At 39.8% G+C, this 23284-nt stretch overlaps 6 protein-coding genes across 9 annotated transcripts; 2 read left to right on the top strand and 4 right to left on the bottom strand.

The window, feature by feature from the left end:
• Positions 1–466: 466 nt before the first annotated feature.
• Positions 467–3599, bottom strand: Slu7 (Pre-mRNA-splicing factor Slu7). Its single transcript, XM_076821437.1, has 5 exons — positions 3016–3599; positions 2669–2940; positions 1643–1966; positions 1270–1567; positions 467–1193 (listed from the first exon to the last, which is right to left on the bottom strand). The coding sequence occupies exons 1-5, from the start codon at positions 3241–3243 to the stop codon at positions 600–602; spliced, it is 1716 nt and encodes a 571-aa protein (XP_076677552.1). The 5' UTR covers positions 3244–3599; the 3' UTR covers positions 467–599.
• A 22-nt stretch (positions 3600–3621) lies between these two features.
• Fbxl7 (F-box and leucine-rich repeat protein 7) lies at positions 3622–5802 on the top strand. The gene is made up of 2 exons (XM_076821438.1): positions 3622–3896; positions 4236–5802. The coding sequence occupies exon 2, from the start codon at positions 4249–4251 to the stop codon at positions 5563–5565; it is 1317 nt and encodes a 438-aa protein (XP_076677553.1). The 5' UTR covers positions 3622–3896; positions 4236–4248; the 3' UTR covers positions 5566–5802.
• Positions 5803–5903: 101 nt separating this feature from the next.
• Positions 5904–7282, top strand: LOC143373842 (rhomboid-related protein 4). The gene is made up of 2 exons (XM_076821440.1): positions 5904–6358; positions 6434–7282. Exons 1-2 carry the CDS (start codon positions 6236–6238, stop codon positions 7052–7054), a joined length of 744 nt encoding a protein of 247 aa, XP_076677555.1. The 5' UTR covers positions 5904–6235; the 3' UTR covers positions 7055–7282.
• Positions 7283–7386: 104 nt separating this feature from the next.
• Positions 7387–14973, bottom strand: Shtd (anaphase promoting complex subunit 1). Of its 2 annotated transcripts, XM_076821436.1 has the most exons (12): positions 14794–14973; positions 14513–14656; positions 14124–14441; positions 13977–14047; positions 13785–13900; positions 13157–13426; positions 12689–13085; positions 12343–12532; positions 11864–12269; positions 7849–11787; positions 7649–7777; positions 7387–7579 (listed from the first exon to the last, which is right to left on the bottom strand). In XM_076821436.1, exons 1-12 carry the CDS (start codon positions 14815–14817, stop codon positions 7491–7493), a joined length of 6093 nt encoding a protein of 2030 aa, XP_076677551.1. In that variant the 5' UTR covers positions 14818–14973; the 3' UTR covers positions 7387–7490. The 2 variants fall into 2 exon arrangements, with proteins under 2 accessions (XP_076677551.1, XP_076677550.1); XM_076821435.1 differs by having other exon boundaries at positions 7387–7777.
• A 107-nt stretch (positions 14974–15080) lies between these two features.
• On the bottom strand, positions 15081–18397 carry Arp1 (Actin-related protein 1). The gene is made up of 7 exons (XM_076821439.1): positions 18237–18397; positions 17861–17925; positions 17360–17686; positions 16951–17260; positions 16688–16861; positions 16535–16597; positions 15081–16460 (listed from the first exon to the last, which is right to left on the bottom strand). The coding sequence occupies exons 1-7, from the start codon at positions 18282–18284 to the stop codon at positions 16317–16319; spliced, it is 1131 nt and encodes a 376-aa protein (XP_076677554.1). The 5' UTR covers positions 18285–18397; the 3' UTR covers positions 15081–16316.
• A 228-nt stretch (positions 18398–18625) lies between these two features.
• Positions 18626–22928, bottom strand: Gcs1 (mannosyl-oligosaccharide glucosidase). 3 transcript variants are annotated; one of them, XM_076822146.1, is made up of 4 exons: positions 22794–22928; positions 21870–22080; positions 21547–21737; positions 18626–21487 (listed from the first exon to the last, which is right to left on the bottom strand). In XM_076822146.1, the coding sequence occupies exons 2-4, from the start codon at positions 22068–22070 to the stop codon at positions 19441–19443; spliced, it is 2439 nt and encodes an 812-aa protein (XP_076678261.1). In that variant the 5' UTR covers positions 22071–22080; positions 22794–22928; the 3' UTR covers positions 18626–19440. The 3 variants fall into 3 exon arrangements, with proteins under 3 accessions (XP_076678261.1, XP_076678259.1, XP_076678260.1); XM_076822144.1 differs by having other exon boundaries at positions 22739–22824; XM_076822145.1 differs by lacking the exon at positions 22794–22928 and adding an exon at positions 22564–22732.
• Between the last annotated feature and the right edge of the window lie 356 nt (positions 22929–23284).

The raw sequence follows: 23284 nt of genomic DNA, 5'->3' as shown, positions 1-23284 counted from the left end.
TTTTTAAACTTTGATGGCCATTTACAGCTATTCAAAACCCCCAAGTTTAATATCTATTTGCACTGGCATATTCTATCAACTCTACTCTAAAACAAGAAGTCATGTTTTTACAAAAACTCAGGGTGATAGAGCAATTCTGCTTGCGGATTCGTGTTTGGACCGAGAAACTGTACAAATGTCACCCAGTGGATATATTAGATCAAATCCGTGTTGGAAAGTGTAATTCAAGCAGAGTATGTTTCTTAACTTTTCTCACAAAACTTTTGTTTTGTTTCTTCGACCAATATTAATTGTAGCCTTTAAACCAGTATATTCGAAAAAGCACTTACTCTTTGTTGATGTATGAAATGTTATCTCTTTATGCTAATTTTAATTCCAACTTATGTATCTCGGAAGATAAAGAATATACGAGTAATTCCCAAACAATTACTTTGTTTTTCGACTATTGCCAATGAGTGTATGTAAATTTAAACAGCATAAAATATGTTTTACTTACAGTCCGTATATACAAGCCTAATACTACATAAACATTCGAAACTTGTTTTCAACGACGCATTCGTATTTCTTAATTATTAGAAGAATCATTAATGTTTCGGGGATTATTTATTAAGAAACTCCGCCATCGGATCGTCCTGCCGTGGCCGTTTCATTTGGAACGCTTCGATCTCTTCCGCCGTTAGTTCTTTAGCTTCATACATGCTGTTATACGGGCGCTTCCTTTCGTCTATCTGGAATAACACGTCCATCTCCTTCCGAGTTTCGTCTTCTTTCTGTAGTGCCAGTTGCAATTTGTCCTGCTCCTTCGCCAGTTTCCCCTTGTTCTTTCGCTTCTCCTTCTGCTTCCGCCTTTTGTCTTTCTTCTTAGACGATCTCGACACCTTCGCTGCTTTCAATTTCTTCTCCTCGTCGGACGATGCATCGCTGGTCGCCGACTTCTCCTCCACCGAATCTAATTTCTCCTCATCCAGGCTTTGCTCTTCGGTTATCGGCCTTTTATTCTCCACAAATGTCGCTTCGGACGCCCTTTTACCCGCTTCTCCGGTGCAGTATGAATTTTTTACGAACGAGTAGCAACATTTGTATCCCCATTTACCGGCTTGCCAATAGGAGCCCCAAACAGATGTATGATTATTTGGGAAAATATCTTCCTCGTACTTCGATCGAATCACTTGCCTATCTTGCCCTTTGATAATCTGTAAATTAATGTGAATTATAAGTCTCTGTAGCTCAACGTATTTAAATAACGCATAAACTTGTAGATCTACGTACTTTCCCATATCTAGAGTATTCTACATATTGCTCAGTCTGTGCCAATAGAAGTGAAGCTGGAGGAGCATCGAGGTGCTTTTCACCTCCATATGTATTAATTATACTGTCGCGAGCTTTGTCCTTTAATTCGTCACGTTTCTTATCGTACTCCTGCTTAAGTAATTCTAATTTCGTAGGTTCAGCGAGCAGATGAACATCAACGCCCCTTTCGTGCGCTTCCCACGCGAATAATTGAGCGTTCGCGTGCATCTGTGTGTCTCCAGAAAACCGTGCGAAGTTTTCACCCTTGTAATCCACTCTGCAATTGATTACATAATTAAATCATATTCTGATCGCGATAGAAGGTGTAAAGTATCGCAGGCTTTATACTAACTCTCTCTCCGTGCCAACATAAGGGTTGTCGCGCATGGATCTTGTCTTGGGATCATAGTACGCAGAGTTTGGGTCCAGGTTTCTTAAATATTTTGCTGTATCCTCTCTGATTCGTAAATTTCTGACTGTAATACGCTGCTTGGAGTCCACTTTCGTTCCAGGCATATCAACTTCGTCTACATATTTATCTTCGTCTTTATCCGAGTCCTGTTCATCGTTTTCTTCCGCGTTTAACTTCTCCGCACGCATCTGCCTCTTTGCTTCCTCGATCTTCTGGTACTCTTCGACAATAGCTCTGTGTTCTGAGGGATCATACCCGGCCCACCTATGTTAAACAAATACACTTAATATATACAAAGTAGTCGTATAAAATTTCATAAAATTTTATATATAAATAAATCTTATATATAAATAAATAAATAATAAATATATAAGATTTATTTTCAGCCTCAACGGCCTTGAAAAGGAACTTGGTTTTACAATTTTTCCATTCGTTCATCCACTCTGACATACCTTCCATCTTATAAACTACAATCTAACTCATCTTTCCTTTCTTTTAAACTTCTTTTCTATCTCTCTCATCCACTCTACTATACTCCCATTTACTGTCCCCTGTAATACCCTTTCTATGTATCCTAGTCTCTCTGTTTCCGTGCAGTCTTCAATTAGATGCTTCAAAGTCCCCGGTCCTCTCTTGCACAGTCCGCATCTTCTCTCTTCTTCCCACACCTCGCTCTGGCTATCAGTCTCTGGCTATTCCCTTTCCCTCTTTTACTTAAATACCCTATCTCTCTCTTCGAGTATTGCAAACATTTCCCTACCCTCCTGCTCTAATTGTGTAACCCCTTCTTAGCTATAACCATTCCTCTTCAGGTACCAAATCCTTTCCAACACGCTTCTGGTCCCCCCTCGCCCCTCTCTTTTTTCCTTTATGCATTCCTTTACCCATCTCCGGCCTACCGCATTTAAGCTTCTCTCCTCGAATTTCCTTGCTCTTTACCCTGCTTTTAAAGAACATTTATAGTACCTATCTCTTTTGCCATCGTAATCCATAGACAATTCAGGCTGCGTAAATTCATCCGGCGCAATGTCTGCGTTCGTGAATTTTGCTCCTATTTTGCGTGGACGCTCCATACATTCCTTTCTTTTGTGAGTCATAGCACCGCAATTCTCGCAGGCACCCTTGCGGTACTTGGATATTACTTTGGACGCATCTACACCACGATTGTACCACTCGTCTATTCCACTAAATTGCTTCTGCTTCTCAGGCTGCGGCCTTTGATGTTTTAAAGTAGGTCCCTTGAAAAATTTTATTATAAAGTTAGTACGTTTGTTTACTAATGTTTACAAACTCTCAGCTTGACGAATGCATACCTGTGCTCCGAAATACCACGGTGTGGCACTGATGTATTGTGGGATATGCGGGTTAATATCTTTCCCTTCCTCATCTACGGCAGCGGGAGCTGTACCAGCTTTCCTAGCCTCCTCTAATTCTTTTGCTTTCCGCCAATCCTCTCTACTCTTCTTTCTAGGCTCATCTTCAAAATTACTCGTGTTCTTTATGATTTTTGATACAGGCACATTGGCTAAGGTGTTAGCCATTCTGCTCTTATTTCTTTATAACAGTTCGATCTCAACTTTAATACAGCTTCTGTATTTGACGCTCCATGTCACAACTGTCCGCACAGCACTGTAACCTTAACCTAAGAAACAAAATATAAGGGCGAGTTTACACGAGTCTCGTTGCATAAATAAGGGCATCGATCAATTGAGCGTCACAGAGGACTACAATTATTTATGTGGATCATTAAAAGAAGTAACACGAAGCGCATATAAAACTCCTTAATTATTATCGATCGCGAGTAATATAACTTCGTATTGCATCGCGAATTTTTAAATTCCTACCCGCAGATCGAAAATAATTTAGTCGATCCGTGAGAATCGTCTTTAGGGCCCATTTAAAAAGTGGGGAATAATCGACAGTACTGGGGGCCTTATAAATATCATGCATCAAATTTAATACTTTCGCTTCGACTTCTTGCTCGAACTTTATAAGTAAAATATTCCGAGTAATGTGTATTAGTTAATATCACCGGATACGTTAATGTGTTCTAATTATATTACAAAAAACAGCTGCGATCTCCAGCTGCTTCGAGAATTGGAATGTAAGATCAAAATGGAGGCAATGCCAGATAGATCGATATTGCTCCGTAATGTCATTTATTGTTGCTGATTCTACTGCTTGTCGCACATCAGTAAGTAAATGTTTATGAAAATCTGTTTAACGCGAGGCACTGTGCTCCGCGTTCGTTATACATCGGGAAAATCAATTAATTAAATGTCGATATGCCCGCGAAATTTAATCCCTAATGCTGGGACTGTTTTTTTTAAAAATTATCTTCATTCGTTGAATACTTCGCTCTTAGAAGTCCTGCTTAAAGATACAAGTATCGCCTAAGAATATGAATTTATGTAACAGGATAGGCTGGAGCAAACTTAAAATCTTGAAATACTTTAATTAAGACGCAAAATAAAGCCAAGCGTCTCCTGCCCACATTTTACAAATGTATTGTTCATTTTTTTCTATGATTTAGTACAGAGCATGGAATGGATGGATCGTGCCCGTTACTCCTTCCATCCTTTGGGGAAAAGAGCAGCTCTGAAAGGGAGACTGTATATTCGTCGCAGAAAGTGGGTCTATGCAGACCACCCTCGGATGCGATTGATTTAGGATATCATACTTTGGATAACAACACCTGCCGCTCGTCGTCTTCATCGGCTGCCATATCTGTCCCGCTCAGACAACAAGCATTGTCGCAACAGAAATGCATATACATTAAAGATCTATGTCAGCTAGACGACGCCTTGCTATTGAAGATATTTAGCTGGCTAGGCACCAGAGATCTCTGCGCCGTTGCTCAAACATGTAGACGCCTTTGGGAGATAGCGTGGCACCCGTCTCTCTGGAAGGAAGTGGAAGTGCGCTATCCCCAGAACGCTAGCATCGCGTTGAACGCCTTGACCAGACGAGGATGCCATTCGTGCATCCGTCGACTGGTGCTCGAAGGTGCTGTAGGCTTGGCTGGGATTTTCGCCCAGCTGCCCTTTCTAAGCTTAACTTCCTTAGTATTACGACACTCCCGACGCGTCACAGACGCGAACGTGACTGCCATTCTAGATAATTGTATACACTTGAAGGAATTAGACCTAACAGGATGCATCGGCGTGACAAGGGCGTGCAGTCGAATAACGACGTTGCAATTACAATCATTAGATTTCAGTGATTGCCACGGCGTGGAGGATTCCGGCTTAGTGCTGACGCTCTCTCGCATGCCGCATCTTGCTTGTTTATATCTACGACGATGCGTCCGAATAACTGATGCCAGTCTCGTAGCAATTGCTTCCTATTGCGGAAGCCTGAGGCAGCTGTCTGTCTCCGATTGCGTCAAGATCACAGATTTCGGAGTACGCGAGCTGGCGGCGCGTCTCGGCCCATCCTTGCGGTACTTCTCGGTAGGAAAATGTGATCGCGTATCAGATGCCGGCCTTTTGGTGGTCGCCAGGCACTGCTACAAACTAAGGTATTTGAATGCTCGTGGCTGTGAAGCACTTAGCGACAGTGCTACGTTGGCTCTGGCGCGTGGATGTCCACGGCTGAGAGCTCTCGATATAGGAAAGTGTGACATCGGCGATGCGACTCTCGAGGCCCTCTCCACTGGATGTCCGAATTTAAAGAAATTATCCCTGTGCGGTTGCGATCGTGTTACGGATGCTGGATTAGAAGCGCTGGCATACTATGTACGGGGACTGAGGCAACTCAATATCGGCGAGTGTCCCAGGGTCACATGGGTCGGATACAGGGCAGTGAAGCGTTATTGTCGTAGATGCATCATAGAACACACTAATCCTGGTTTCTCAAGCTGAACCTTCCGGACCGATTTCTGTTTACCATATTTACAATCTATTTATTAACAACTCTTGTTACTCGTCTAGACACTAATTTGTAAAAAGCCAACTACCCCAGTAATTGTAAAAATATATATACACACACATATATATATATTTATATATCGCGTGCTATGAATCATATGTGCGTATATGTATGTATGTTTACATATATTTACCTACACATTTATATATACATGTTATAATTTCTAAAAATCACCCCTGCTATTTATTGATTTTATAATTTAATACGTGAAAATAAATTTACGACTTTCATGTAATTTGCATATTTATTTTATAAATAAAAGTTTTATATGATTCAACCCCACCTTGACATTTCATCACTCCCATCGGCGTTTCACGTGGTTTTACTTTCGAAAGAAGTGACGTGGTTAAATGCCAGTGAACGTTTTTGCTCGTAGCGGATGGGCATGACAGGGATAATTTAGATGTTGGGCCAGGATGAATTCTCGTCACGGTAATATTTCCATTCTTATTCCGTCTTCGTGACGTTTAACCTGCATACTTCACTGACAACCAGAATGTTCCGAGTTTTTAAACGTTCGCGTGGCACGCAGACAAGTGGAAGAAATTTCCGTGTATTTAACAAGAGCATTTCACTGACACAGCATTGAATTTGTGGTAAAACATGAGGCCCGCGCAAAGGAGGCAACAGGGCTTGCAGTACGGCATTTATTTGCTGGGTATGCAAGCCCTCAATTTCGGTTTAGATAAAATCCCACCGGCTACTTTACTAGCGATCATTGGACAAGTAAGTAATCACAATTCAATCTGCGAAATAATTACACTGCAATAAAATACAGGAAACAAACCTTTCTTTCTGCAGGTTTTGCTATATGTCGGCGTAATAAAAGTCCCATGGAACGCAGAAGAGGTGTGCATATCTACGATAAAGATATTTAAGCACCACGATTGGAAGTCCTTTATAGTATCGAACTTTGAACATGGCTCGGACATGCATTTGTACTACAACATGGTGTCCTTGATCCTGAAAGGCTCGTACTTAGAACCCATGTACGGTACGATGAATTTTGGCTTCTTATTGATTATTCTCGCCTTCGGATGCAGCGCTATGTACACATCCTTGGGCTACGCATTAATGCAAGTAACTGGAGATTATGCGTACTATACGCAGTGCGCTATCGGCTTCTCTGCCGTTCTATTCGCACTGAAAGTGATCGTGGTTTGCGAAGAGCAAGATAGAATTCAAAACGTTGGTGGCTTTAGAGTTCCTAGTAAAATCGCTGTCTGGGTCGAGTTAGTCTTAATTCATCTTTTAGTTCCGCAATCTTCATTTATTGGGCATCTCGGAGGTATTTTGGTTGGTTGCTTATACTGTTATACTTTCGTCGGCGAAATGGTTGATAACTTAATATGCACTATGACTGGCACTCCCATTATACACGAAGAACAGTTCTATAGAAGGCGCAGTTCATTTCGCATATGAATTTAAAGTTAGATGACTTTCAAGTCTCCAGCTCTATGGTTCAATAGACGCAGGAATATATTTACCAAAAGAAGGGATACCTGAATCGGAGTCCTGAAATTGCTGTACAAATATACTATATTTTCTGTGCGTATTTATGAAAGAATGTGAAATTATACTTTGTATTACTTTGTATTGTAAATGATGTTCGTCACAGTATGTAAAATAATATATTAATTTTCTACTAAAGTACCTGATAACTTATTTACAAGCGCCTTACATTATGAATAAGATAATAGATTACCTACATCATGCTCTGTACATAACAAAATGAATTGAAAAATCAGTCTATGCTCTCTATGCTCTTTCAATTAGAATGTACAAACGTAATTCAACTTAATGGTCGATGTTTTCCTTTAATACTATGCACAAAAACCAATTACCATTGTTCAACGAGTTATGTAACATCATTAAAAATTTTATACAATTTGTACAACGTGGTATTAGGCATTCTAGATCTTATTTCTGGCTTCAGCAACGATACCACTGAAAATTGAATAACATTAAGCGTAAGTTCACATGAAACTGCATCGATAAGTGAAGGAATGAACTTACAGATTGCATGGTCATCCATTTTATGAGGTATATCGTAAAATACAAAGTACGAGCACATTTTGCGCAACAGCGTCAAATCGAATGGTATCTCTCCTGTAGTTAAATAAGATTTAATGTACGGTTTCAGATCTGTAACATAAAAGTACGAGATATTAAAAGGTCAAAGAGATGAAAAGTATAAAGGAGTAACAATTAATTACCGTGCTCCCAATCGTCCATGATATACGAGATCCTCTGTTTAATAGCAAGCACACTTTCTGCGCTAAGTAGTGGATTTTTATTTTCCCTGTAGGATTTCTTCAATATTTGAGAGAAAGCTAGCTTCATTTGCCATATGGAGAAGCTGTTCGGCTCTTTCTCTATAATCTCCATACTCTTCACCAGATTCACCCACAACGGAAGAAGGGTCACCTTGTCTTTTATCACGCATTCATAAACAATTATAGCAAAGGTATGTAAGAATTGCTTTTCGAATTCTGTCATTTCGGAATGCTCTCCTTCGAGTTTACACAAGTAGCTAGTGTTCTTCGAACTAGACGGTGCGTCCGCAATTTCCATTTTATCATTAGCAGAATTCGACGGTTCGTTCCAGCTTGTCCTTTCAGACATGCCGCTTACATCTTGACGCACAAAACTGCTCTGAGCCGCACTACCATCAGACTGCGCGTTTAAATTACTCTCGTCCTTGATCTTGTACTTCTTGGGCCACTGCAGAAAGTACTTTACTATATTCAAGACAGTTTTATTATTCGTGAAGGAAGTAACGTATTCAGGTCGAGCAGCCCAGGCAATAACATTCTCCGTTGTTAATGTCTGAGCGATTAAGCTTCTGAAACCATGAGGGTCCTCTATGTACGGCAAACAACCGGCCCTTTGCTTCACGTCCAAGGGCTTGCACATCTTAAGCACGTTCTCAAGCTGTTGCCAATTGTGGTCCTTCTCAAAAATAATGGTCCAATATCGTTCGTCTTTCAGCTCGACTGTTTTAATGCTACGTAGTTGAGGTAGCAAACACGGTGCTTGTAGTACCAGATCCTGCCCGTCAGCTTCTTTATCAGTCTCAAACGTTAAGTGCACCGCTGCGTAGCAATATTGGCCACTGTCAATGTCTTTAGGCAGAACCACGCGCGGTTCAGCAGCCAGCACGTACAAATGCCTCAGCGCTTGTAAGTGATATCTGTTGTCGTTGCTGTGCGTCGGGAATTTTGGGAACAGGGAGATTATAAGCGCAGCTACCGCGCTAGGACTGTTGGAAAGAGTGTACTTCCCACCTCCAAGGAACAGAAGACCAAGGGCCATATGCGTCGCTAAGTGAGAGCCGTACGTGACGACACTGCTCGCAGGCCCCACGCGAGTCCTCACGTGCCTGCATATCCTCATGATCTCTAAATCCCCAGTTCCTGCCATAACAACAGCGGCGGAGAGTAAGGTGACGTTTAAACAGGTCTCAATGGTGGACTTCCCAGCTAGTTCAGCAATAGTTTTATGCGACAGTGCTGTAAACATCTGCGCATAGTTGTACAGTGTCTTGAAAGCATTCTTGTTAGCGGTGCCCGCATACCTCAACCCTAAAGCCATACAGGCTCCCGCGATAATGTTGCAGTAAGCTTGGTTCATTGTCTCCAAGTCTACGTTCTGCGCTATCTCAGAATTCGGCTTCTGGAATCTATACTTATAAACAATATTAGGAACGTGGCTAGAGACCCACGATTTTGTCGGTTCGATCTCATTCCACAGAATAAGCGATTTCGCTAATATCCTCAATAACAGAAAATCGGGTCGTACGAAGTCCAGTAAGTATTGAGTCTCGGGAGCTTGCATCCATTCCGCCACCGCTCGATTTCCTGTATTAAAATACATGAGACCTAGAGCTATCGTTGCCCCAGGGCTGGTCACGTCGATATTTATAGAATCACCCTCCCTTATTTGATAACTAGGCGATTTGTACTTGTCTTTCTGCGCTCCGATGAAAGGTCTGACGTGTCCTCCGACCATGTAGTAATGTAGAGTATCTGGTATATTAGCTAAATCCGGCCCGCCTCCGCATCCCAGCACCACTAGACCCAGTGCCAGGCCCGCTGCTAAGGAGTAAGACTCTCGGTCCACGCAGTTTTTCATTTCTGGCCCCGGAGGCCTGCCGATCTCTGCTAACAGAGCGTGCGATATGTGCCTATGAGCGGTGCCCTGGTAGACCAAGCCGACTCCCATTAAAGCAGCCACCTGAACGTTCTGTTGGACGTTTAATTCGATGCTCGTCGGTGGTAGTAGCGTCTCCACGTGAAGCGACAGCAGTTTAGTCATAGAAACGTTCATCGTGCCACGGTGCGTCGCGGATAATCCTAGTAGAAGGCCAACGCTGGTAGCCTCGTGACATTCAACCAAGTATTCGTACATGCTGAAAGGCGCTAGGTTCTTCAGGTGACCGTTTAAACCGAGAGCCATTAAGAACCCGGAATGTTCGATGCCAAATTCTCCTTGTTGCTGTTTATTATAAACGATCCACGTCGAATCAATGTTGGAGGCATCCGGATGGATGCGAAGGCCCGCAGCAACACCGTTATGAAACAATGGCCACAGATTCATGTTCGGCGGGACGTCTATGTGGGCTAGTTCTACCGTGGTCCCACGCGGAGGTGCCTTTCCAGTTAGGCAGAGCCGAGGGATCGGTAACTGTTCCGTGATAATGGGAGTGGAAGTTCTCAAAGTGAACATGCCTCTGGCTACTGGAAGTGCCATTGTTCTCGTGCACAGAGCATGCAAGTGTTTCTCCTGCTCCTCTATAAATTCATGATCGCTCACGTCCGGCCTCTGTACTATCGCTATTCTCACTGGCTTCGAAGAATTGAGAAGCTTCCGGACTTCCGCCACCCTGTGATCTTTGTTGAACCTCAGTTTTAGTACAGCGTCGTCGAATTCCATGCCATCGTCCTGTTCCGGATCTTTGATCGAATAATTTTTCCCTTCGTTCTCTAGGTGCTGATTCAACGCGGACGATTTTAAATGTTTGTTCAGCGCAGCTAAGTCTTGACGATCTACTAATTCGTATGCTTCCTTCGGCCAGTTTGACGGAGGATGCTCTCTGCATTTGTACATCACGTCCTTTAATAGCAACGACACGCCAGGAGGTAACATTTCGAGATCCTTCTTGGTCATACCCATTTCGTGGTACAATAACACTATTCTATCTATCGTAGAATATTCGATCTTTTTAAATAGCTCCTTCTCGTGTTTATTCCCACTTTCTTGAAAGTCCACCCGACTACCGGCTGGTACTATGTGCTTCACGAATTTATCCATGTCTAGCGCATTAGCATCGCTCTCGCTTGCTATGAGTGCCGTTAAGTAAACTATGTTCTTCGTCCGTGGGTTCACTTGACTCAAATAAGGAAACGGCGCCACTTCTATCGTATTCAGGAGATTGTTCAACGTTTCAAAAATATTCGATGGCTTCGGTAAAACGTAACTCGGTACGGCGATCTTCTGCAAGTCTGCTTCGCTGATCTGAGACGCCGTGTTTCTTAAGTGGCAGAGAGACGGGAAGTCGAGAAAGTAATGATGAGTATACATGTCGAATTTTAAGTCTATGCTCAATTGATGCAACAGCTCTGCGAGCAAAGGCAAGCTTTCCGACATGACGCTGTTCAACTTCAATTCTTCGTATAAAAGATGCAATGAGAATAGAACGACAGGAAAGTACGGAAATAAAATAGATTGTACATTTATTTTCCCCGTGTTACTAGATTCTGGGATACTCTGTACCGGCGCTTGGAGTGCGCTCGATGTTTTCTGAAGACCGATTACGTTCGAAATGAAAACGTGAGAGCTTCCGTTCTTGATAGAATGCACCATGTACATCCAATCATCGTTGGACCCAGAATTGTTCGTCTTCTGCTTTTTCGGCATCACCATAGGACTACTACGTCCAGCGAGTTGGTCCTTCTCGGTTTTCTGGATTAATTGTAACTTCTCCACTTCGTATCCCAATAACGTGAAGAGAACTATAAGGAAAAGGTACCATTCTTGTTCTGGCGAGAAGTCTTGAGGCCCAGGAGCATTACGAGCTCCGTACCACTTCACTAGCAACTGCATTGCCAAATCTTTTTGTAAGACACTTCGTAATGTTTGCAGACATTTGGTGACTGAAAAATCCAAATTAGCTTGCCAATCGATTCGTTAAGGCTTAAGCAGTAATTACATAATGAAATTCATGTTTACCTAAAGGAGAAGTACTGGACGTTGGCAACGTTATTCGAAAGTAATTCTTATTTCCATATTCTAAAGTTACTTTATTCCCCACTGCTTCTTTCAGGCCAAGGAAATTAGAATCAATTAAAGAATTCTCTAACAGCATAGGCGGCCTCGCACAATTCCCGCCGACTGGGCTCAGTAAGTGCATTCCTTCCTCGAACTTAATATCATGAGAAGCAGCGCAGCTCTGAGAAATCAGTGAACTTCGTCGCGGAAACGGCGAGCCCAACTTGTGAGTAATACTGGATAAAAAGTAATTGCAGCCGGTTAAGTTCGGAAGTATTCCGGTTACGTGTAACTTCCCAACGCAAGTCACGCCAGAATATAATACTACTCCGTTAGATAGATCCATCGTTGCTATCATATGCAGATTCTAGAATAGAATGGTTTATTTTATACGTACAATATTGTGATTGAATTTCGCGGAAAAAACATGTTATACTAACTGGCACACTGACAGCATCCCTCGCTATGATAGTTGTTACCATGCCAAAGATAATCTGTTGCTGTTTGTTGGTTTTCTCAAGCCTCACTAGAAACAATTGGGATCGATGTGGAACCAAGTAGCATAAATAACTTTGCCCAACCAGGTCTGACGAAAGAAAGACTTTAGATGCCTGACTACATGCAACGTCCCTTGAAAAAAAAAGATTAATATTTTCCTATAACAAAATTACTGATGGTTGCTGTACATATGTACTTCTAAAATAAGGAAATAGTTGCATGAAACATGCATCGCATTTTTCACAAAAAATTCCCGAAAATGACGTATATGTCACGTATAACACTTACTTTAGAATTCCAATATTCTCAGTCCATACGTGATCCAGACAAATTTCAGGGTACAGAGGTTTACTTGGCGTAATAGCATCTTGCAGCTGTATATTACTGCAGCTATCAATGCTGCTATTTTGCGTATGACTTAATGCAGTAGCCATGACTGTATGGTGTAATCTATTGTGATGAATAATTGATGTAGCTGGAGCACTGAGTAAAGGTGAGAAAGCAGAATGAGTAGGAGATTGGCAACGCGAGATAGTTGCCATTGGACTCTGAGATCTCGAGTGCTGTGGCTGTTGTTGAGAAGGTGACGGTCCTCCCGAGCCAGTAGTAGTATAAGAAGATCGAGAGCCAAAGGGACTATTTGTGATTCCCAGTCCCAGAGTACTTAATTGAGGATTTGGTACTCCTGAAACGTAAATATATTGGTCGATGCAAAGTTCCAAGGAATTGTTCTATCCGGTAACTACGTGTGTTTACCGAATATACTTAAATGTCCCTTGTTTGTACAGCTTTTGTTATGCGAAAGGTTACTTCCAATATTCAATGGCGACGCACTTGCGGACTGATTGAATATACTAGGAGTGGTATCACTATTTCCACAAACTAACTGGCATTCGTCCGTTAAAGCCTTACGTATTTTATACACAGAATGTAATCCAGTCTTCGTATCATATATCACGGCCAAAGATGGTTCGATGCTAGTAAACACAATTTGTTGGTTCGAATCGTACATGTACGATATGTTTCCTGCAAATGCATTATTCTCGTGCAGACATTATTTCCTTTAAGGGGGTATTCTCGTCTAGAGGGACGAGATCCTCTATTCTCTTTAGGGACGATCCACAAAAAAACTACGCAATTTTTACCGATAAGCATTATCCACACGTATTTGCTAACATTTCAGTAAGTTGTAAACAAACTTTTAATTTTTAATTTATTTTCATAAATCTGCTACCGGCTATAGCCACACTCTTACTGATTAAGAATCCTTTTGGTTCTTTCGTTTTGGATCAGCGGAACAACCGGAATTGTGTACAAAAATTGGACTTCTAAACGAGAATACCCCTTTAATCTTAAATATTATAACAGACTTTGTAAATACTACCATGCTTGATTAGTACAGGGCAAATTTCATCCAAAGGATGCATAAGAGAAAATGCCACTGGCAAATTTGTTTCGCTGTGCGATTGTAATCTATTTCCATCCAACGCTGTGTAGTATCTACAGACATTAATCATAATATTAATGCACTTCACCTCCTAAAACCTATGGCTGTTTCAAAAGACGAGAGAAGCACCTTGTTTCCGACGAAGGAACTTGTGATTTTTCTAACAGAATTCCATACTTTGTTGGCCAAACGGCAGATACCTAAATCACGATGCAACTATATATAGATTTATAATAAAGACATTCGGTTCGATCAATAACTGAATCAGAATTTTACCTGAAATTGTAAACTAGATACATAGTGTTCCCCAGTTTCTGTGAATACTTTAAGAGTATAGGAATCGATTAAACAAATACACTCTACTGCTCTCTCGCTATCTTCTTCGTCTTCTGTGTCCTTTTCCTTGCCTAAATGATCAGGAATACTGGTATGGAACTTGCACCACAAAGCGTGTTTAATATCCGTCTCGCAGGTATAAGTTGTCTGTAATATTTGGGTGCTTTGATCACCCTTCGAATGGATCGCAACTTTGCCCGAGCAATATAATTCTTCTTCGCCGCACGTCTCATTCTCGCGTACGATCCAAAATTCTTTCTGCGTATTCGATTACTTTATTAGAGGCTTGAGGCATTAATAAATGTAGATAAATAAGATCGACAGCTCACCGGTGATCTCTCAGAGATATTCACTTGGCTAAATCTCCGTAATAAAATATTTTCGCCCACAGCTGTCTGAGTGTTTAATACTTGTTGACTGATCACAGGTTCGGGGTGCCTTAAAATTGTTTGTCTTCCACCCGGAGCATATTCCTTTGAGAGACACCCAGAATTCAAATAATAATTGCTTGACACATTCGCCACTTATTGGCGAACAACATTAAATAATTATAAAAGTAATTTACACTAAAAATCTGATCGCATTCTAACCTAGAAAATGCGTAACTTACCACCGGTTCTGAGGCGGCAATCATCTTCTCCCTAGTTTCATCCAGATTTGCGGACTAAAATTATTAAAGACCAGAAAACAATATTATTCAATATTCAGTTGACACCGTTCTGTAAAACTAGCTGGAAACTTGTTTGCCGATACAATATTATTAAACGATGCGACACTACGAACGTCGCCATTATTCGCATCAATTCGCATGCTACATACCGTAAATGTGTGTGTGTGTGTGTATGTGTCTACACGTGCACGATAAAATTTCCTTATCTAATAAGATTTACATCGATAATAAATAATAATGCATGTTTTTATTACAAATAAAGATACAGCCATTAAAAATGAAAGGTATAAATATTACATATATTAATTATACAATACTGTTTAATACAATTCATGCCGCTCGAATGAAATTTTACATCTTGAACTTGCGTAACTAGGATTCTCCAGTTTCATTTGAATGTGACAAGAAAGTATAATTAGTGTGCTTATACGAGTACATGACAATTACGGATATCCGTCTGCAGATGTAAGGATGAATACTAAGAATAAACATGGTCGTTAGAAACTAACTGAGCCCCGGCAATTGTATCACAGTTAATAAATATACAAACGCACGTAAACTTTTGCAGCATTCCTTTAGTACCTTTATAATCAAGTTACCGTTAATTAGCATCGATCTTATGGTAATCGCTATTTAATTAATTGCAATCTACTTATTAAATACGAAACCGTCGAGTATGCATATGCAATCATTATGTAATGATTATAAAAATCGATGTAACCATTGTATACGTGTAAAGAGTTTATAGATTTATTTTACCAAAGCATACATATTTACAAATACTTTGCAAAATTGTTACGGTAGATAGAAATTACATCATCCCATCTATAATTTCAAATTGATTAAATAAAGCGCCACATTTTTATCTTAATAAAAATGGATTTCTCTACTGTATGGAATATAATAGAACTATATAAATAGTATAAAAAAGAAAAGAACAATTATGTAACCGGTAAAAACGTTATTCCAAAATGAAAAGCTTCAATTTGAAATCTATAAATAAATCCTGTATTTTATTCGACTTATCCACGTGCATTCCGCATTTCGAGAAGTTAACTTGTATTTAACGTTAGAAATTGTTTTATGTACATTTCCAAGTAATCTTAATAAATAGATACTCTTTAAAAACACAATTAGAACTTTATTTTAAATATGCGGCTCAATTGGCGTACTAAAATCATTTTATACGAACTATCGTAATATAAAACAAACTACATTGCATCCGTTTTTTCTGTTAAGTTTCTCCTGCAATGGAATGAACGCGCACATCCCCCGATTCCTTGGAACATATCTTTACTTCAAAGAAAAGGTTAAAACGAGGTCTTAAAAAATTGCAACATTAAAAGCATTCGAAGAGCACGGTTAACACGGTACGTATCAGTTTTTTTGTGCCGAGTGTGCCATTACTTATGTGTTGTACTTAAATTATTCGACGTAACATTTTAAATCGCTCTAAATTAAATTCAAAATGTTTTACGATGGATCGCTCTTATACCGTCTTCTTCGTACTCTTTTTTACTAACCCACATCTTCTTAAAAGTATCTAGAGATGCCAAAATAGAGCCACCGATCCAAGTACTATATAATCGTTCCTGAGGCGCTGATATCTACATATTGTAATTTAAATATTCGTTTAGAGTAGAAGCTTACAATTTCTATATCCATTAAACGTTTTACATACCCTAATTTTTATATCCTTTGGTACCATCTTACGTATTTCGGATAACAATCTGTCGCCAAAGCCCTGAGACGCGAAAGAAACATGTTTACAGTATTTCTTACATAAATGTAACTTACATCGACTTGAACAGAGTCTCATTAATTTCATACATACACGGAATAAGGTTGACCCGCCTGATAGAACAATGTTCTGGAACAACACTTTTCTCAAATCCAGATCTGATTTTTGAATAGAGTATGTCAATACTTCGTGAAGTCCTTCGCACTCCTCGCCGATCAGGTCTGGTCTAAAGAGCACTTCGGGAGCTCTAAACCGAGCTGGGCCAATCTATTGTAAATATAAAACAGAGAATATACGATCAAGAGCTAAATAAATCTAAATAAAATTAATTTACGATTAGCAATTTAAATTCATACCTCCAAGTGACTTCCATCAGGCAGAATATATTGAAATTTCTCCGTTTCAATTGTTTCTTCTTTCTGAGGATTACTGGCGAGGTAGCACGCTCGCTCCTTAATTGTCCTAACAATTTCAAATTCCGCGGTAGTCTTGAAATTAATGCCCTCTTTGCGTAGAAGCAGTCGAAGATGCCTAGTAACGTCACGGCCCGCTATATCAACCCTCATAATGCTATGAGGCATAGCGAAACCTTCGTAGATAGGCACTGCATGCGTTACGCCATCTCCAGCATCTAAAACAACTCCCGTAGTTCGTCCCGTGGCATATCTATTACATTCGAATAATAAAAGCTGTTAATTATTAATTATTTTACAATATTCCCTGATTATCTTATTTCAGAGATCGAAGCGCAGATCGAACACCTACAGACTCAGCACAGCTTGCATAGACACGAATAAAGCTGGAACATTAAACGTTTCAAAAAATATCTCCGCAGCCTTCTCTCGATTTTTTCTTGGATTAAGAGGAGCTTCTGTTAATAAAACTGGATGCTCTTCGCTAAACGTAGCTAATTGGTCTTTGCTATATACATAGGACCAGATTCGTTCCATGTCGTTCCAGTCCGTAACAATTCCATGTTCCATTGGGTAACGAAGAGACAGGAGACCACGATGCTCTTCTGCTATTGGACCCACAAAAAGATCGCCTTCCAGAGCACCAGCCATAACGCGCACATGTTTGGGTCTGCCAATGCTACGAAACGGGCAATCTATCAATAATACTGTTACTTGAAATTAGAGAAGGAACTTATAAGAATCCAAAAGGAAGCTCGGAATATTTAAGACTACCTTGCGCCTAATGGTAACTCGCAAGCAAACGGAGCATTGTCTCAAATGTTAATTAGATCTTACAGAAAGGTCTACTTACTAGTTTGGAAATCTGCATTTTGGTATTTGGTCGCCAGCGAAGCCAGCTTTAATTACACCGGAACCCTAAAAAATAGAAAGGTGGGTCAGTCGTATTATCGTTAATTCTAAATTACACGAATTATTGCTGTTTGAAAGATCACCCAAGTGTTCTCATGGGCAAAAGGGATTCATGAGACAAAATGGTGTTCCAAATAGACTGCCTCGGAATTTCTTTATAGAGTACAGGTGACACGGTTTGTGTTGGTAATTTTTAAGAGAAAGTGCGAAATATTTGGCGTTACTTAAGAGCCGACATTACGGTATGATTCAATTTGACATACCGACACAAAGGAGGTGAAAAGTCAAGCGGTTATTAAATCTGATGGATCGCTTACGTTGTCGATAACCACAGGCTGGTTAATTATCACATCGTACGGCTCCATGATTACTAAAAAAATGCACTATTTTATGTAAGAACTTTGAAAATTCACAACCGTAACCCCACAGTCACACACCTATTCTTTGGTGAGGTTGGTGAGGTCTGAAGGGAGTTATTGACAGCGAAACAAAATCACTTCTTCTTACTAGCCGCGAGCAGGATTGCCAATAGCATATTCGAATGTGTAGCCACGCGACCGAGTTGTTCGAAATTTGAAATGGAAATTTAAGATACTATTTTAGATTAATAATAAATCTAGAATACTTATATTCAAATATACATTTATTGCGTAATTTTATTTTAATGAAAACACCTGATAACACCTAATAATTGAAAATGCCTGAGAACTTTGAATGCGTTTATTTCGAGGAGACTTAACATTACAGCATAATTTTCTCTCGAGTCACAGCCAAGATTTAAAAGTTCTTTATGCGTTCAGCTATTTTGCACTAAAATGATATATAAATTCTCTCGGTTTCATTTTATCTTGAGAAATGCGAATGTACGCTCGATATCCAAAGATGTACCAATAGACTAAAAAAGAATTATTTTAATATTTATTTAGTTAGCTTACATTTATCGCAGTTGAAGTAGTCGGCGAGTTATTTAAAAAATATATTACTTGAGATCACTATTAAAATAGCCTTTATACATAATTAAACTTATCTTACAATATATATATATATTACAAGAGGGTGTTCAAACATGCTTTCTGTGCAGCCTGGTGCAACTCCTTGCATCATTTTGTAAAACATACATATCTGTATCTTATCAAAATCTTTCTACCGTGAAATAGTGTAGTAGAAACAATCATATATTTTATGGATATTATCACATATTTATGCCTGACAACTGAATTCATTAAGACTATTCAAATATTTCTTTATTTTACATGATTTATATGAACACTGGCAAAGTCTTTTGATTCTTCCAAGGGGTGGGTTCGAAGCTAATTTCCAAATTCTCGAAACTCAAATCCGAAACTTCGTAAGGCTTCGAAACTTTCGAATCACGAAAAAAGTGCAAAGTTTCGAATTCCCGAAAATCCAAACTTTCTTGGGTTTCAAGATTTCGACGCTTCGAGAAACCCATCCCCAATTCTTTCCATCTGATAAAGTAATACTTTTGGAAGTGACTATGCAGAGTATAATATTCTATAATTAATAAATTTCTGCCATAAGTAATAAAACCAGAGATGTCCAGCCACTAAATGGGTGGCTACCTTTGCCGTCTCCATGAACATCTCCGTAATTCTCCCACACATATCCAGACTTTCTATATTGCTTCATGATATTTTTTATCAAATTCTGCCTCAAATTCGTATAGATACTGTTAGCTTCGTCTCGATATGGACCTTGAATATTGGAATAGTAGTGCGTTGCTCGCACCGTTAGATAATTCAAGTTCATCCAAATAGCTCCTCGCCAGTAAGGCGGGTCATGTTCAGTATTATATTTCATATACAACGGCGATGTCCTCGCAAGCGAGCGCAAGCCATATTTGGTCCAGAGAAGGGCAGGATTCGTTAAGTCTTGTAGTACTTTGCCCAACTGCGGAGACTCCGGGTCAATGATTTGCAAGATAAATGGGAACAACGAAACGTAACCGAAGGACGTGTCAACATATCTCAAAGTTGGATCTTCCAAGACAAGTCGTATCATTTCTGATGACTGCGCGTGCGATCTCGGGGGTGGAGTTGGTCTCCGCAGGGACACCTTATCTGTGTGCAGCCCAAAATCAGCATAAGTTCGCGTGTCTGGGGACCAATGAAGCTTATTTAACAAATTGTTATCTGCTAAATATTGGTACGTTTCCAAATACTTGTCAGCAGGCTGGTTTAAGATCTCGCTAATCTGAAACAGAGTATCAGCAGCAAATCCAATCCAACAGCGTAAGTCAACATGTCGTTCGTCGACATTTGGATGAGAAGCTCTTGGATAATCATCTAATCCGGACGTGAGCGTTTTAGGATTTAATTCTCTATTAGTAATTCCATCTCTTCCCCTCCATCTATATGTACTCGGTATGTCTCCAATCTGTGTTGTATTAAACCAATTGAACCACGCCTGTAGACGGGGATACAATCTGTCGAGAAATTGGAAATGCTTCTCTAATATTTCTTTGCGATTTCGTTCAAGAATGAAACGCAATGTTAAGAAGAACGTAGGTGGATTGGCATTTGTATTTATCTGAGTTACGAACTCATCTGGTACTTTCGCCAAAGCCTCTTGACCCAGAATCATTTCCCTCGGTATCCAGCCTTCGACGTTCATCAGATCGAACCAGTGGTTTATAATATCCAGCTCAATCTCCAAATCCCAGGCCGAGATAAGTAAACCATGGAAACCTTCGTCCCACAGGAAGCCCCGTGGGAAGAAGCTTCTACTAGGTACAGCTGTGTACAAAGGTGCTTTCCAGTAAGGCACAGGTCCTTTGGTATGTTCGCTCTGCACTTGCGAGTTCCCATAGAAATAGCCTACAGAGCCTATCATATTCGACAGTGCCATCTTCGCGAATATAATCTCCTCGTCTGCGTAACCCTTCGATCTTAACTTGAATATTTCCTCAAACTTTTCGTCAAATAATTTCTGCTGCTTCCCCAAAGCCTCTTCATACTTTTCACCAGTCAATTTGTCCACTCTGCTAATGAAACTACCCGACTCGTAATAGGCTTCAATTGCAAAAGGTATTCTCCCCGTTATTTGAGTTACAATGAAATTCGCATCTTTCCTTCTTCCATCCGAGGACAACGGTATTTGTTCGCCCGCCAAGACTATATGTTTCTTCGTAGCTCCTTTATGAGACGCTACCCTGAGGTTCTGAAGAACAGTTTCTCTTAGAAGGCTTAAACCAGGCGCAATGGTCGCTAAAAAAGAGTGCTCTTCCACGTTTCCCTGTATCACGTTCAGATTTATTTTAAACGATCCTAAACCTTGAGTATTTCCTTCCACGCCTGTTATACGCTTCTCATCGCCAAGATTTGCCTTAATCCATCCCTTAGTATTCTCTTCTATGGCAGTGTAAAAGAGCAATGAGATTTCTTCGCCGTCTCTTACTTCATTCTCAGATGTCACGGCGATCCTTGCTGTCCAATCTCCGCCGTGTTTGCCGCCAGGTCTCTTGACAAACGAAGTAGTTAAAACAGCCGAGTTATCCACTATCTCCTGGACACCGAAAGTCCTTCCGTCGTGCTCCATCCAGGCATATCTAAGTCAAATTTCGACGATAAATATCACACGTATATAGAGTATGTAGAATATAGTTACCTATCTAATTTGTCGCCCTGTTCGCACCAATGCCTAAGGCCATTACCATCTTGCCGCAGCAGATGTGGGAAGTACCACATCAATCCTGTTACCAATGAATGCGGATCTCTCGTTTTTAATCCGAAATAAGCACCTGGCCGATATGTGCCCCAATATCTGTCCGGGATGTCTAATCCAGAAGCTGTAACTAACTATTTTGGAGAGAACAGAGACTATTAATAATCGTAGCAAATCCGACGGTGGTTCATATGGTAATAATACAAATGTTTAGCCTCGTTATATCGTGTAAAATAGTGGGTAATAAAAATAAGAATAAAGCTGACCTTTTCTACATCATACGGAGTATTCACTCTGGTTTCGAGATAACCTTTGTAACTAAACCAGGCAGCAACGGCGATACATAAGATTGTAATTGTGGTATTTAACATTGGCATTTTGAATTTCCTTTCCTTCTTTACAGCAGTAGAACTTGAAACTTTATTCTTTATCTTTGCCAGCTTATCCTGCGGTTTATTCTTGGCCATTCTCTTCGTCCTGAGAAATAATAATAAGACACGATTAGAAACTATTCTAAGATTTATTCTCCAGTGATTTTATAGTAAAGTGACCAGATATTTTCTGTTCCAATGCGGGACAAGCAAGCAAGCAAAAAAAAAGGGGGTTAACAGATCCGTGAGGAGATCTTTTTCTTATATTTAAAAATACATACTTGTGATTGTAAAGTGATACATTGAAACGAAATTAAAAATATTTCTTTTTTTACAAGAAAAAAAGTAGAGGAAACAGTAACTTTATGTCACTGCGAAAATGTAAAAGGTAACATGTCCAATCCGGGACACTTTGCGGCACTTTGCGGGACACTTTTCAATGCGAAACAAAGGGCTAAAATGCGTCTGGTCACTTTATTTTATAGTTATTGAGTAAATAATAGAATTATGAGAAAGAACATTTATTCAAAGTAGTTTAAAAAGACGTAAATGTGCTTTGAATATTCATTGGAATATCGGCTATAAGTACCTTATGGTATAACAATGTCATTATCTTTAAATAAAGTAATAGTAAAAGTGGATGAAAGTTCTGAATTCAAATCGGGAGAAATGTTCCACGTTACACGGTATATTTCACTTCGTACAGGTTATATTTGCCGATTAATTTATCACATATTTTATAAGAAAAGAGAATTGATACACACCTCAACATGTTGCTTAAAGAAAAAGTATAGAAACAAATAAATATGTAATGCTTACGGGTTACATCATTTCCGTTTACCGGCTGTACCATTCAGTAGTAATTATCGGTCGATATGTATTCCAGAAAGCAGCGCTGCATTTTGAATAATTTGAAAACGATATTAAACCAGAGGATTGGAGCAGACCACTTTTTTATTTGCTCCGCTCCAACTGCATTTTTTTAAATGAAAATTCTTTTATTACTTTTAAATAGTGATCTTTCATTTGCAACAAACCCCATCTTTCTAGCTTTACATATTCATATGGAAAAAAAAATCATAAATAATGCTTAATTTTCGGGTAAAGAAAGTACTATGCCTCCTTAACACCGGGCTGCGCGGACCTACGATATATTTTTTCAATGATGAAAAATTGAGAATTGGTATTTATTAAAAACATTTCATTCATCTGCTCTTATAAAATGAAAGAAAATTCAAATAATAATAAAAAAAATTTGGAATAAAAATTTGCATTGCTCCGGGCAAAACCCCATTGCTCCACTGCTCCGA

This window comes from Andrena cerasifolii, chromosome 10 (genome assembly GCF_050908995.1).
Source record: "Andrena cerasifolii isolate SP2316 chromosome 10, iyAndCera1_principal, whole genome shotgun sequence".
Lineage (NCBI taxonomy): Eukaryota > Metazoa > Arthropoda > Insecta > Hymenoptera > Andrenidae > Andrena > Andrena cerasifolii.
The sequence above is the reverse complement of the archived record's forward strand: the minus strand, read 5'-3'. Positions and strand labels throughout refer to the sequence as shown.